Source organism: Tamandua tetradactyla, chromosome 6, assembly GCF_023851605.1.
Source record: "Tamandua tetradactyla isolate mTamTet1 chromosome 6, mTamTet1.pri, whole genome shotgun sequence".
In the NCBI taxonomy this organism is placed as follows: domain Eukaryota; kingdom Metazoa; phylum Chordata; class Mammalia; order Pilosa; family Myrmecophagidae; genus Tamandua; species Tamandua tetradactyla.
In genome coordinates this window covers 23,970,150-23,985,348 of record NC_135332.1, presented here as the reverse complement: position 1 = coordinate 23,985,348, position 15,199 = coordinate 23,970,150, and the positions used below count along the sequence as shown (strand labels likewise).

General features: G+C 45.0%; 1 protein-coding gene and 1 non-coding gene across 3 annotated transcripts; one reads left to right on the top strand and one right to left on the bottom strand.

Moving 5' to 3' along the window:
* Positions 1–2,296: 2,296 nt before the first annotated feature.
* LOC143689337 (U2 spliceosomal RNA) lies at positions 2,297–2,486 on the bottom strand. The gene has a single exon (XR_013178775.1). It is a non-coding gene; the product is annotated as a U2 spliceosomal RNA (small nuclear RNA).
* A 9,945-nt stretch (positions 2,487–12,431) lies between these two features.
* On the top strand, positions 12,432–14,799 carry ARL4D (ARF like GTPase 4D). 2 transcript variants are annotated; one of them, XM_077164252.1, is made up of 2 exons: positions 12,432–13,035; positions 14,056–14,799. In XM_077164252.1, the coding sequence occupies exon 2, from the start codon at positions 14,142–14,144 to the stop codon at positions 14,745–14,747; it is 606 nt and encodes a 201-aa protein (XP_077020367.1). In that variant the 5' UTR covers positions 12,432–13,035; positions 14,056–14,141; the 3' UTR covers positions 14,748–14,799. The 2 variants fall into 2 exon arrangements, with proteins under 2 accessions (XP_077020367.1, XP_077020366.1); XM_077164251.1 differs by lacking the exon at positions 12,432–13,035 and adding an exon at positions 13,060–13,507.
* The last annotated feature ends 400 nt before the right edge of the window (positions 14,800–15,199 follow it).

Sequence of the window (15,199 nt, the reverse complement as noted above, 5' to 3'; positions counted from 1 at the left end):
TTAAAAGAAATCACAGAAGACCTAAATAGATGGAAGGGCATACCGTGTTCATGGATTGGAAGACTAAATATAGTTAAGATGTCAATCCTACCTAAATTGATTTACAGATTCAATGCAATACCAATCAAAATCCCAACAACTTATTTTTCAGAAATAGAAAAACCAATAAGCAAATTTATCTGGAAGGGCAGGGTGTCCCGAATTGCTAAAAACATCTTGAGGAAAAAAAACGAAGCTGGAGGTCTCGCGCTGCCTGACTTTAAGGCATATTATGAAGCCACAGTGGTCAAAACAGCATGGTATTGGCATAAAGATAGATATATCAACCAATGGAATCGAATAGAGTGCTCAGATATAGACCCTCTCATCTATGGACATTTGATCTTTGATAAGGCAGTCGAGCCAACTCGCCTGGGACAGAACAGTCTCTTCAATAAATGGTGCCTAGAGAACTGGATATTCATATGCAAAAGAATGAAAGAAGACCCATATCTCACACCCTATACAAAAGTTAACTCAAAATGGATCAAAGATGTAAACATTAGGTCTAAGACCATAAAACAGTTAGAGGAAAATGTTGGGAGATATCTTACGAAACTTACAATTGGAGGTGGTTTTATGGACCTTAAACCTAAAGCAAGAGCACTGAAGAAGGAAATAAATAAATGGGAGCTCCTCAAAATTAAACACTTTTGTGCATCAAAGAATTTCATCAAGAAAGTAGAAAGACAGCCTACACAATGGGAGACAATATTTGGAAATGACATATCAGATAAAGGTCTAGTATCCAGAATTTATAAAGAGATTGTTCAACTCAACAACAACAAAAAGACAGCCAACCCAATTACAAAATGGGAAAAAGACTTGAACAGACACCTATCAGAAGAGGAAATACAAATGGCCAAAAGGCACATGAAGAGATGCTCAATGTCCCTGGCCATTAGAGAAATGCAAATCAAAACCACAATGAGATATCATCTCACACCCACCAGAATGGCCATTATCAACAAAACAGAAAATGACAAGTGCTGGAGAGGATGTGGAGAAAGAGGCACACTTATCCACTGTTGGTGGGAATGTCAAATGGTGCAACCACTGTGGAAGGCAGTTTGGCGGTTCCTCAAAAAGCTGAATATAGAATTGCCATACGACCCAGCAATACCATTGCTGGGTATCTACTCAAAGGACTTAAGGGCAAAGACACAAACGGACATTTGCACATCAATGTTTATAGCAGCGTTATTTACAATTGCAAAGAGATGGAAACAGCCAAAATGTCCATCAACAGACGAGTGGCTAAACAAACTGTGGTATATACATACGATGGAATATTATGCAGCTTTAAGACAGGATAAACTTATGAAGCATGTAATAACATGGATGGACCTAGAGAACATTATGCTGAGTGAGTCTAGCCAAAAACTAAAGGACAAATACTGTATGGTCCCACTGATGTGAACCGACATTCGAGAATAAACTTGGAATATGTCATTGGTAAGAGAGTCCAGCAGGAGTTAGAAACAGGGTAAGATAATGGGTAATTGGAGCTGAAGGGATACAGACTGTGCAACAGGACTAGATACAAAAACTCAAAAATGGACAGCACAATAATACCTAATTGTAAAGTAATCATGTTAAAACACTGAATGAAGCTGCATCTGAGCTATAGGTTTTTGTTTTTGTTTTTTTTTGTTTTTGTCTGTCTGGTTGTTTGTCTTTTTCTTTTTTTACTATTATTATTACTTTTATTTTTTTCTCTATATTAACATTCTATATCTTTTTCTGTTGTGTTGCTAGTTCTTCTAAACCGATGCAAATGTACTAAGAAACGATGATCATGGATCTATGTGATGATGTTAAGAATTACTGATTGCATATGTAGAATGGCATGATTTCTAAATGTTGGGTTAATTTCTTTTTTTCCGTTAAATAAAAAAAAAAAAGGGTCGGAAAGGGTTGCACAGAGTCTTAGTTTATAAAACAGAGAGATGGCACCTGGGCTGACAAAGGAGACCAGGGATTAAAAAGAGAGAACACACATGCTAGAGAGCAAGAGCACCTGCCAGCAGGTCAGTGGCTGCTTCTATAACCACAATAACACCTGACAGAGGCCAAAAGCAGCCACTCCAGTAAAAGGAGCTAGTGTGAGTAAATCAGAAAGTATTGCCACATTCCTGGAAGAGGATATACATCATCTCGTTTGGAAGGTCTCTCTAAGAAGGAAGCACTAGCACCAAAAAGAATAAACAATAGGAAGTCACAAAACAAAAGCTATGGAAAGAAAAGAACATCCATCAGGAAATCTCTTAACTTGAACAAGTTTTATCCTTGGGGGGTACCAACAGCTGGAGTCGATGGAACAAACTCCTATTCCATCTCCCTACTCCAAAACCACAGTTAGTATACCATCCTCAGATAACAGATGTATTAGGTACTAAATTGATCAGACACCACACTTAATGTTGGCCAAAAGGCTGAGAAAAAATATCCAGGGCCCCCCTCTCTCCACAACCTTCCCCCTGTCACGCATTTTAAACCCACAGCCCGAACCCTGTCGCTTACTCACTACGTCTTCGTCACAGTCTTATGGATGGAAAGCGTTAGGCTCTGGGCCAGAACTTTGGGTTCCCTACGTTTTGAAAGAGAATGTGTATGTTCCCGCAGCTCCCGTCTCTCCGCATTGCACGTCCCGCCCGCTGCCCTGCAACCAGGGGACCGCCGGGCGCGCGGGAGCTGGGAGCTGGCCCCGGCCGCCTCGCGGTTCCCACACACGGGGCCCCTGAGCCAAGCGGGACCCGGGCGGGCGGCAGCAGGGCTCTGCGAAAGCGCGGTGTGGGCCGGGAGCCGTCGGAGGTTTGAAGAAGTTGTAACTGGTATTCTCAGTAAACGCGCAGGCTGAATCCGCGCCTCGCTGGGGTGCACGGGGGGTTCAGTAGTAGAAGGCTCCCCTTCCACGCAGGAGACCCGGCTGGATTCCCGGACCATACACGCCCCCCGTCCTATCCCCCCTCCCCCCCCAGAAAAGAGTAAACGCCTGGCGGGCAGGCGGAAGGACGGGTTCGGCAGCTGCGAGGTGGAGCCCCGGGAGCTGAGTGCCTGGAGGAGGGGGGCTTCCGGGAGCAGCGAGGGCGGTGGGGGCCGTGCGGGAGGGGGCGGCAGCCTATCAGATGGGAACAGCCAGAGGGATTCGGGGAGGGAAAGGTGGGGGCGAGATGAGGCTTCGGGAGAGGTGCGAGCCTGCCGGCCTCCCCTGCGGCCTCCCTCAGGAGCCAGGCGCCCCTACCCCACCTGGCGGTCGTGGGCGCCTGATGGAATCGCGGTCCCGGCGATACGCCGACCGCTTCGCCCTCCCTCCCTGCCCGCGTCCTTCACCCTCCAGTTCCACCCCTGCGTCTGTTGGCGCTTCCGCGAAGGAGTCCGGCGCCCTCGGGTTTTCCGGTCTTTGTAAATAAAGTTCCTTCTGCTTAAGACATCGTTTTCTTTCACCTTTTCCTCATCTGGCTACTTCTTACGCGGATACTCAGGGCTCAGCTTGGGTGTCATCACTTCAGGATGACTTTCTTAAAAGCCCCTTCTCCTCTCCATCCCCCAGGCTGACTGCTGCCCTCCTGCGTATTTCATCGCCCTGTGTCATTCATCTCAGGTGTTCCGTTTCCCACCCTTTGGGTAACCCTCTATCTGCTGTCTCTGATATCTGAGCCCGTTGAACGTGGTGACTCTCTCAGCACTGACCTCTTTCCCAGCACCGGCTGCGGGTACCCCATACGTGATGGACAGGTCGTCATGCACAGAACAAATTGAATCTGGAAAACAACAGTCAAGAATACTATTTTTTAAATTTAGTTTGAAATGTTAGTGATCAATGAAAGCGAGGGGTAAGGTGTATGGTAGGTATAATCTTTTTTTTTTCTTTCCTGTGTTCGTTTTATTTCTTTTTCTGAATTAATGCAAATGTTCTAAGAAATGATGAATATGCAACTAAGTGATGATATTGTGAATTACTGATTATGTATGTTGATGTTTTATTTTGTTTATTTTTTAATTCATAAATAAATTTTTTAAATACTAATTTTTCATACAATTTTTCATATCCTGATCCTAAGCTAAGACGTTTATCTTGTTTACTGAGTTTTTTGCTGCCCCCTTGTATTTTGTGTCAGAGGCAAATGTCTCACTCCTTTTATTCCATGCTAGGCCTTGCCCTATTATTATCAGCATTCTATAGATCTGTGCTGTCTAGTAGGCAACCACTAGACACATTTGGCTACCGAGTATTGGCCATAAGGATAATCTAAATGGAGATAAGTGTAAAATACATGTGGGAATTCAAAGACCTCATATGAAAAAAAGGTACAATATCTCATTAATAATTTTCACATTTACTGCATGTTGAAATGATAATATTTTGAATATATTGTGTTAAATAAAATATTAAAATGAATTTCACCTGTATCTTTTATAATGTGGCTACTAGACAACTTATACTTACATATGTGACTCACATAATATTTGTAGGGGCAGCGCTCTTACAGATTGAAGCTCAGAGATAAAGCAACTAGCCCAAGGTCACATAGCTAATATGAGGCAAAAATCAGGATTTGAATCCAAACAGTCTATCTGAATAGCCTACACCCCTACACTCCTTCTCACACTACTTCTCAAGCAGAAAGAGGAAGTAAGAACTGTCTGTGTGGAGTTTGGCCTAGAGAAAAGCCTAAAGAACTACAATTTGTCCATGTGTCTAGCCAGCATGGGCAAGGGTTGCCCATCTGGCAGACAGATCTGCTAGCATGAGAAGATGTTGCATAGTGCAACATCTAAGAGCAAATACTCCAAAGGCAGATGAGATGTGGATTTAACCACTTATGAGGTTCTTTCTCCATTTTTATTCTTTTTTTGGTAGTTGAACAGCCATTGTATTGTTTTTTAATTGGCCTTTTACATTTATTTGTCCCTCATTTTATATGATCACCATACAGTATATAATTACTGTGAAAATTGAGAAAATATACACAATAATATTCAAAGTATCTATTCTTCCACTACCCAGAAATAGTATTAACATTTTAAAATATTTTCTATTTACTTTTTCTATGCATCTATAATCTTTTTCTTTTTTAAAAATATTTTATTGAGATACCTTTCCGCACCATACAGCCCATCCAAAGGATACAATCAATGGCTCACAATATCATCACATAGTTGTCTATTTATCACCATGATCATTTTTTAAAACATTTGCATCACTCCAGAAAAGGAAATAAAAAGAAAAAAGAAAAACCCATACATCTCATACCTCTTACCACTCCCTTTCATTGACCACTAGTATTGCAATGTACACATTTCTTTTTTTTACTCTTATTGCCCCCTATTATTTATTTTTTGGCTTTATTTTTCACTCGTTACTTACGCTTTATCCAGGGTAAAGGAAGCATCAGCCACAAGATTTTCACAATCACACGGTCACATTGTAAAAGCTATATAGTCATACAATTGTCTTCAAGAAAAGTTCGTTACTTCCCTCTAGCCACTCCAATACACCATTAACAAAAAAAGGATATCTATATAATGCATAAGAATAACTTCCAGGATAATCTCTTGATTCTGAAATCTCTTACTACTGAAACTTTATTTTGTCTCATTTCTCTCTTCCCACTTTTGGTCAAGGAGGCTTTCTCTCCCACAATGCCAGGTTCTGGCTCATCCCCAGGAGTCCTGTCCCATATTGCCAGGGAGATTTACACCCCTAGTGAATTCACCTGCAGAGCTGACCTAGAGTGGCCACATCTGAGCAATAGAAGACATTCTCTGGGGGTGCCCCTTAAGCATAATTATAAGTAGGCTTAGGTTCTCCTTTGTAGGAATATTTCATAGGGGTGAGCCATGAGATCAAGGTTTGGCCCATTAAATTGGTTGTTCCCAATACGTGTGAGAATATCAGCAATTCCCCAGATGGGGAAGTTTAATATTTTCTTCTTTCTCTCCAGTCCCTCCAGAGCGGCTTTGCCAATACATTTTTATTCTCTACCCAAATTACTCTAAGACATATTGGGTCACCACACTGACCTGTACAAACAAATAAGATCTCATTCCCTCTTCAAAATTCCATGTAATTATGGTGTTCGAATAAACTGACCATACAAGTTAAATTAGATGTTGTGTTACCAAAAATATAAATGGTGCACCAAATAAAGATCTCTTCCTTTGGGCTCATATAGGCATTGAAGTTTTAAAATATAGACCATATCATTCTTTACCCTGTATTCTGGTTTTCCTTAGTCCTATCCAGATCAGCTTCATTCATATCTTTAGTTGAAGTCTGATCACTTTTTCAACTTTTTAAACAGTTGCTATATGAGGGTATACTGACTTTCAAAGCTTCAGGCCTTTGCCCTTTTTTTTTCTTTTTTTGAATGCTTTATGGCAGGGATCACATGTCATTCTTTTTCCATGTAAGGAATCCGCTATTGCAGCACTGTTGGTTGAATTCTTTGTTTGTTTGGTTTTTGTTTCTTTGTTTGTTTTTTTGGGGTGAAATGCATGGGCCAGGAATCGAACCTGGGTTTCCTGCATGGCAAGTGAGAATTCTACCACTGAACTACCCTTGCACCCTCCCTTTGCCCATTTATCTGTTGTTATTGTTGAGTTGTAAGAGTTCTGAATATTAAGCCCTTATCAAATATATGATTTGCAAATGTTCTCTCTCCTTCTGTCTTTTCACATTCTTGATAATGGACTTTTATGTACAAAATTTTTAATTTTATGAAATTTATCTTTTTATTGTTGCTTGTGCTTTTGGTGTGATAGCTAAGAAGCCATTGCCAAATCCAAGGTCTTGAATATTTATCATTGTTTTCTTCTGTTTTACAGTTTTAATTCTGAAAATTACATCATCGATAACATTTTGAATTAATTTTTATATGTGGAATGAGGTAGAGTTCAACCTCATTTTTTTGCATATGCTTATCCAGCTGTCCCAGCACCATTTGCTGAGACTATTCTTTCCCCATCGAATGGTCTTACTGTCTTCTCAAAAATTAACTAGTCCATAGATGTTTGGATTTATTTCCGGACTCTCAATTCTATTCCATTGGTCTATATGTCTTTCCATATGCTAGTATTTCACTGAAAACATACTGCAGCTTTGCACTAAATTTTTTTTTTTAGCTTTGCCCTAAATTTTGAAATCGGGACATGTGTGTCCCCTTATTTTTCTTTTCCTTTTTCAATATATTTTTTTCAAATTTATTAGAGAAATTATAGGTTTACAGAAAAATCATGCACAATACACAGTGTTCCCTTATAGCACCGGTGTAGTTTCAAGCTTTGTGTACATCAGAAAAAATCTTAAATTTAATCCATTCCTGTGGGTGTAGATCTACTGTAAGTGGTGCCTTTTGATTAGGTTCTTTCAATTGACATGTTACCCACCTCATTCAAGGTTGGTTAAATCCTCTTACTGGAGTGCTTTAAGAGATGAAATTAAGAGAAGCTCATAGAGAAAAAGCCCTCTGAGGAGCTGAGAGAGGAAGCCACTGAAGCCAGAAGCTGGAAGCAACGAAACCAGGAAAGACTGGCAGACTGCCTTGCTATTTGACAGAGGAGCCAAGCTCACCTGTAGCCAGTCTTTAGAGAAGGTACTGTCCTGATGATGCCTTAATTTGGACATCCTCTAAAGATTCATGTAGACATTAAAAATTGAAAAGCAATTGTTTGTCACATACATTGGAAAATAATGGCAGTTGGTTAATTATTCACCATATATAATAAAATTTATTATATTGAAGTATAATTGTGCATTTTACACTGCTGATCCCATTAACCCGAACACCTCTTGCCACTCTACAAGGCCCTCATTCTGCTTTTCTGGGAGCCATAGCGCCCAGGACTTGAATTGTGGTTCTGAGCCTTGAAATTCTTGCTGAGACTGGGGTAATCTTCCCATGATCGTTTGAAGCTGTATGCGCCCCAGAAAAGTATGTTCTTAAAGTTAATCGATCCCTGTGGCTGTGGACCCATTGTACGTAGGATCTTTTGGTGAGCAGGATCTTTTTTTAAATTTTTAAATTTTTTATTAATTAAAAAAAATTACAAGAAACAAACATTCCCAACACATACACTCAGCAATTCACAATATCATCACATAGTTGCATATTCGTCATCATGATCATTTCCCAGAACATTAGCATCAATTCAAAAAAAGAAATAAAAAGACAATAGAAAAATATAACAAACAGAAAAACAGAATTTTATAGGTCATACCCCTTACTGATCCCTTTCATTGATCACTAGCATTTCAAACTAAATCTATTTTAACATTTGTTCCCCCTATTATTTATTTTTATTCCATATGTTCCTCTCATCTGTTGACAAGGTAGATAAAAGGAGCATCAGACACAAGGTTTTCACAATCACACAGTCACACTGTGAAAGCTATATCATTATACAATCATCTTCAAGAAACATGGCTACTGGAACACAGCTCTACATGTTCAGGCAGTTCCCTCCAGCCTCTCCATTACATCTTGGATAACAAGGTGATATCTACTTAATGCGTAAGAATAACCTCCAGGATAACCTCTCGACTCTGTTTGGAATCTCTCAGCCATTGACACTTTGTCTCATTTCACTCTTCCCCCTTTTGGTCGAGAAAGAGTTTTTCTCAATCCCTTGATGCTGAATCTCAGCTCATTCTGGGATTTCTGTCCCACGCTGCCAGGAAGGGTGAGCAGGATCTTAAGATGTGATCCAGCTCATTCAGAGTGGGTCTTAATCCTCCTAGCGGAGTCCTTTATAAATAGGAAGAATATGGAGAAAGGGAGAAAGCCATGAAAGCCAAAAGCTGAACGCAACGAAATCCACAGAGAAGGGAGAGACTAGCAGACGCTGTCATGTGCCTTTACATGTGACAGAGGGGTCCAGGATCACTAGCAGCTGGTCTTCAGGGAAAAAGCATTGCCTGATGGTGCCTTGATTTGGACATTTTTCTCAGCCTCCAAATTGTAAGCTTGCAATGTAATATATTCTCATTGTAGAAGCCAACCCATTTCTGGTATACTGCTTCCGGCAGCCTAGCAGACTAAAACACTGTCCTTACTGTCCCCTAGGGTCTAGGAGTTTCCCTTTGCATCTCCTGAGACCTTCCCTGGGAGGCCTGGCTGTGGCCTATCACATCTCTGCCAGGTCTCGGGCAGATGTACCCTTATTATCCCAATGGCTCCCCTCATCTCCTGCAAGTTCTCCAATACTACCTCAGTTTTCATTCAACTTTCTATTCTTTTCTGGAGAGAACCCTTCTTTCTTCCTCTGTCTATTGAGATGACCCCCTTCAAATCCGCAGTTCCCATCTCTAGCCACTCCCTGGACACTCCTCCTGCTGGTCTTTCAGAACTGAGGGCCATTGCATTTTCCTTCCTCAAGTCCTCTCTTTCCTTGGTGTTAGGGCACTCTAAGTTCTTGTAGTTTCTCTTTTGCCTCCCTGGTGCTGCTTTTCCATCTCCTTCACTTCATTTCCCTCTGTGACCACAGACCCACCCCTTTGCTCCCTGAGCAACCTCATCCCTTCCAGGGCTCTTGTTGCTGTTTTTCCCTAACCACCCCAAATCCACTCCTGCAGCCAAACCTTTACCCTGAGCTCCCAGGCCCTGTACAATTGGATGCTGGACATCTGTCCCCATGCGGATATCCCACATGGTAGCAACTGAGCTCTTCTTAAACTTTCCTGCCCTGCAGCCTCCTCCTGTTCCAGCATTGCCTGGACTTATTATCAGACCTTCAATAAGTGTACGGAAATCTAACTGAAATGAGACTTTCTGTTCAGTGTTCATTTAAATCTGATCTCACCTGTGCAAAAAATCTGACGAGGGTAGCCTTTCCAGCCTTATCTTAAACTGTAGGAAAGGCCTGGTCTGAAAGGAATACTCCAGGCAGAGGTAAAGGAACTGAGTAACTTCCCCCCATCCCTCCACTTTTCTTCAGGAATCAGGCAATGACAAATAACGCCACCAGGGGACAGCATCTGCCCATCTCTGTCCTCAGCTCCTTTTGGAACTTGGTTTTGGGATGGGGGCCTCCTAAATGGCCCTTGGTTGAAGAGCTGTGTTCCTGTCGGGCCCTTTCACACTTTTATTTTCAAAATCACTTTTAGGGGTAGGTTGTATTTCCCCCTATTTTGTTTGTAGGGAGAGTTGAGTTTTGAAAAATGGGTTATTGTGATTTCCACCTTCCTCCACCCGACCCTCATTACCTGCAGCTGCCTCTCCTCCCTTCATTGGTTCTCTTTGAGCAGCTACTTGGGTCAAATCATAATACTGCAGAAATAGCCCTGCTTCTGAGCTCCATCCAACCTTGCACTCCACCCCCACCCCCCAACTCCAGGGCACGGACTGTCAGAGGGGACCTGGAAATCATATAACCCCCTTGTTACATGCTGAGGAAAAAGCTCTCAGGAGGAAAGTGACTTTTCAAAGCCAGCCTACCAGCCACGGACCAGAACTCACACTCTCAGTCCAGTGCTTCTGCATACCATGCCGGGGTGGAGGCTCTCTCTCCAGGTTCTCCCCACCCCCCCGCCTGGTTTGCTCTTCTTCAACAAGGCCTCCTTCCCTCTCTACAGGGTTCAATATTCTCGCATGCCCTTCCTAGAAATGTAGAGTTTTATAAGTGTTCTTGGTCAACCAAATCAGCAGAACCCCCAGGGGCCTGACTCCCCAGACCCAGGTTATATTTGGTTTCCACACTCAGGGTAGATTTAACCACTCCATCATACATTCATTCATTCACGCAAAATTTCTTGATTGCTTATTGGGTACCAGGCCTGGTGTTAGCTAGAAGCTATAGATGAGTAGAAGCAGTTCTCCAGGGTTTAGTCTGGTGAGGGAGACATCTGAGGAAGAAGAATGATACAGCAGCCCGCATCTGATCCAGGTAAGGAAGCCAGCAGGAAGAAGTAGTTAACTCCCAGCTGGTCTGTCCCACTATCTGGAACTTGCTCACATCTTGGCTCTGGTGTCACCTCTTGGAAAAGTCTGCCTGACCACCCCCTGCCACCAATTTATTGTAATTCTTTCCCCCTAATCACACCCGAGCACAACTTCCTGTTCAATCTGCGTTTGTGGCATTTACTGCCATGTGAGAATTATCTTGTTTATTCATTTTCTATTCCCCCCTGCCCCCCCATCACTATAAAGTACTCTCCATGGGGGCAGGTCCTTACCCATATCACTAAGAGCTGGATGCCCAAACACCTAGAATGGTGTCTAGCAGCTAGTAGGCACTCCATAGACGATTGTTCAATGTATAAATGTTCTCCATAGTGAATCCCTCAATGCATAAACTCCTGGGTGTGACCTTTGAAAAGAAAAGTCTGCAGAGGTGAGGCTACCAAGTAAGAGAATGGTGGTCATTAATGGGGGAAGGATTCCTGGGACAGTTGGTTGGAATTCCCATTTAAAAGAGGAAGGAATTGGGGTGGGCCAACAGTTGGGCCCCTTCCCTAACACCCCTGTTGCCCCACCTCCTCTGTCCCATTTGTTCAACACCTTTCTTGGTAAACATGAAAGATGAAGGGTGGGGTGGTATTGTCAGTTTCATCTTCTTTATCAGATAATCAAGAGACAATTTCCTTCTTAGGGTGTGAGTCTCAGGAGATATCATAGGAGAAATGGTAAAGAAGCTTAAAAGATTGTGGAATAAACACAAGACAATCAATGTGCCTGTTTTCAGTCTCACAACCATTATAAAACCTGTTCAAATCCAGGTCTGGTCGATTTCTAGCTGGGTGACCTGGAACAAATTACCTATGTTTCAGTTTCTTCTTTTTATTATAACCATACTTCATTGGCTTGAGTTGACTAATGATTAAGGAGAGGTGTGCAGAGTGCCTAGGTGATAGTTCCCAACTGCTTTGCCCGCTGGTCTTTCACTCTCCTAACTCAGCCCCACCTCCATGTCTTAGATTTTGCTGCATCTGCCACCCCCATATCCAACTTGGGGTGTAACAAACTAATTTCTTTAGGTCCTGATCTCTTTAAGGATATGGGGAGACTCCTTGCCTGCACTGCTGGGGATACTAAGTGGCTGGCTTTGTAGGGCCAGGGGAAGAAGGAGGTGGCAAGGCAGCCTACAGCTAATCAGATGGGAAGTTTCTCTCATCAGCACTAGACTGAGGCGGTGAATAGGAAGGAGCTAGATTCTGCTGTTTGACAAAGAGTTCCCCTTCCCTTTTTCTAATCTCCCTTACATGCAGCCTTTAAACAGGTTAATGTTGGATTGCATAATTAATACAAGAATCCAGTTTCCATGTAAAATGGAAACATCAGAGTTAAGATTTTATTCTCTTTTGATCCCCACCTCCCTCCACTCTTGGGTGGCTTCTCTATAGGTAACCTTGGTTATCCTTTTAGTCACACTGTTCCTTTGTGACATCTCTGCCCCTTTAGGCTGCCAGGCTGTACCAGGATGCAGTGGCTGGGAAGATGCCCCTCGGAACTTTTCCCCTCCTAACCAATCCTACATAGGACTAATTAACTTCTGGCAATCTTTCCAGAGGCTGCTGTGACATTCCCTCCTTACTCCAAAGTATTACAAGTGCTTATCTCAGGATTCACAGAGGCCCACAAGCTCAATACTTGCAGGATCCTGTACTGTTTGCTACCAATCCTCACTCTGACCAGAAGTTGAGAGATTTCTGTGGAGGATTCCTTGTCCAACACCCTTCCAGATGAGACAGGACCAAAAGCCAATGGTGAAGGGCCCAGTACTGGATTCAGGTGCTAGATCAGACACTCACTAGCCTTAGACAAGTCATTTAACCCTTGGGAGCATTCTTCATCTATAAAATGCAGACATCAGTTCCTACTTCCTGGGCTCTTGTGAGGATCAGATTGGGATAATGGGCTTAGCACGGCTTGCTCCAAGTGAAGCGGCTATCCTGTGGGGTTCTAGGTTCACACAGGCTTAAAACTTGGATTAGAAAAAATGAAGGAGGAAAAACTCAGCACCTCTCCACTAGACTCTGGCGGAGGAAGGTCCGAGGTGGGTGGAGCTCTCGGTCTGGTGGGAGAATGTTCGTGGGGAGAGGGGTGCCGTGGTATTACGGGTAAAGGTAATAACTGAGTCATACACGCTGCCACGCGTGTTCCTTTTGCCCATTCCTGATTAATCCCAAGTTTGGTTACAAATATTAATTTATGATGGAAAAGATTAACTAAAACGGTCACCAAGTGAGCGAGCGACCATCACCGCGCGGCGGAGACTGTTGCGCGCGGATCTCCTTGTAGCTCGGTGCCGGCTGGGTCCCGCATCCGCGAGGCCGCTGATTGGCTCGTGCCGCGTGACGTCACGCTGCAGTATTTAAGGCTTTGTCCCGGGGGCTGCTCTGCAGAACCCGAGGTGACGGCGCGCTGGAGCCCGGCGGGCAGGCTCGCGCGGCAGCTCCCGTGGCACCTCTGGTGGCTTCTACCGTGCCTGGGCGGGAGAGGTGCGGCGAGAACGCGGCTGGCGAAAGGTAAAGGGGCTGTTGAGGTTGTGCTGAGGCGGTCCGAGTGTGGAGGTGGTGGCGATCGGAGGCATGCGTGCAGGGGACTGTCGCGGGGCGTCGGGGGGGTGGTCGCTGCAGAAGGAGGGGTATGTCAAAGGCCTGGGGATGTGGAGGGCGGATGGGAGCGCGCCGCAGTCCTCGCGTCTCAGCGTTCCACCCTGACTCTTAAATGACCCTTTCCTGGGAGGATTTGCTCCTAAGGAACGCGGGACGCGGCGTCTCGCTCCCGCGCCTCGAGCCAGGAGAAGCGGAGCTTGAAAGCTGACTCTCCGTGGAGTGGAGGCCTCGCCCCCCCACCCGAGCAAGACCTCTGGGTCTCATCGCCTCTGTCAGGGCTCCCAGAGAGTGGGGAGCAATTCACCACTTCTCTCGCTGTCGCCTATTACACCTACAGCCGATTAAAATAAATAAAAAATGAAGAAGGGGCGGTTGACTTAGGAAAGGTTCAAGAAGTTGCAAATTCTGTGCTTTTTATTAAATGCCTCCTTTTTCACTCCTGACCCTTCCCTGTTCAGGCAATCCAGCTGTAGTCCCGGAGCCTGCAATTTCAAGGCCTTCTCCCTGTCTCTGTTGGGATACCCGAGACCCCCCACCTCTTACCATGGGGAACCACTTGACGGAGATGGCGCCCACCGCCTCCTCCTTCTTGCCCCACTTCCAGGCACTGCACGTCGTCGTCATCGGGCTGGACTCGGCTGGGAAGACCTCCCTCCTCTACCGCCTCAAGTTCAAGGAGTTTGTCCAGAGCGTCCCCACCAAAGGCTTCAACACGGAGAAGATCCGGGTGCCTCTCGGGGGATCCCGTGGCATCACCTTCCAAGTGTGGGACGTCGGGGGTCAGGAGAAGCTGCGACCCTTGTGGCGCTCCTACACGCGCCGGACGGACGGGCTGGTGTTTGTGGTGGACGCTGCGGAGGTCGAGAGGCTGGAGGAGGCCAAGGTGGAGCTACACCGAATCAGCCGGGCCTCGGACAACCAGGGTGTGCCCGTGCTCGTGCTGGCTAACAAGCAGGACCAGCCGGGGGCTCTGAGCGTGGCCGAGGTGGAGAAGAGGCTGGCGGTCAGGGAGCTGGCCGCTGCCACGCTCACGCACGTGCAAGGCTGCAGCGCTGTGGATGGGCTTGGCCTGCAGCCGGGCCTCGAGCGCCTGTACGAGATGATCCTCAAGAGGAAGAAGGCAGCCCGGGCGGGCAAGAAGAGACGGTGACCCGAGGCATGCGTAGGGGTCTGCACACTTGGAAATCCGGGTGGGACCTGTGACCCCTGGGGTGCAGGACCTGCCAGCTTCAAAGAAGGACAGATAAGAGGAGAGCACTGGGGGCCCTGTTTTGGTGCCACTTTGGGGAGGGGGACTGGAGATGGGATGTCTGCCCATCTCTCCTTCATCCTCACCTCTGGAGAAGTCGGGGCTGCAGGACGCTAGAGGCTTAAATGTAAACTGTGACTCTACCTCGACCCTGTTTCTTGTTTTTATTCTCTGGCTTTTTATTGGTTGTTTTGGGGGAATGGAAAGTTGCTTGGAGAATGCACTTGGGTTGGGCGGGAACTACCCTCCCCTTCCCCCACCCCCACCCCTGGGATCAGGGAGTCTCCCCAGACTACTTTTCTAAGGATGCCTGCTACAATAGTCTTTATTTTTGTGTCTGAGTGAAAGTGCCA

Coding starts and splice junctions, on each gene's coding strand:
- ARL4D (XM_077164252.1), top strand. CDS start 14,142: ATGGGGAACCACTTGACGGAGATGGCGCCCACCGCCTCCTCCTTCTTG.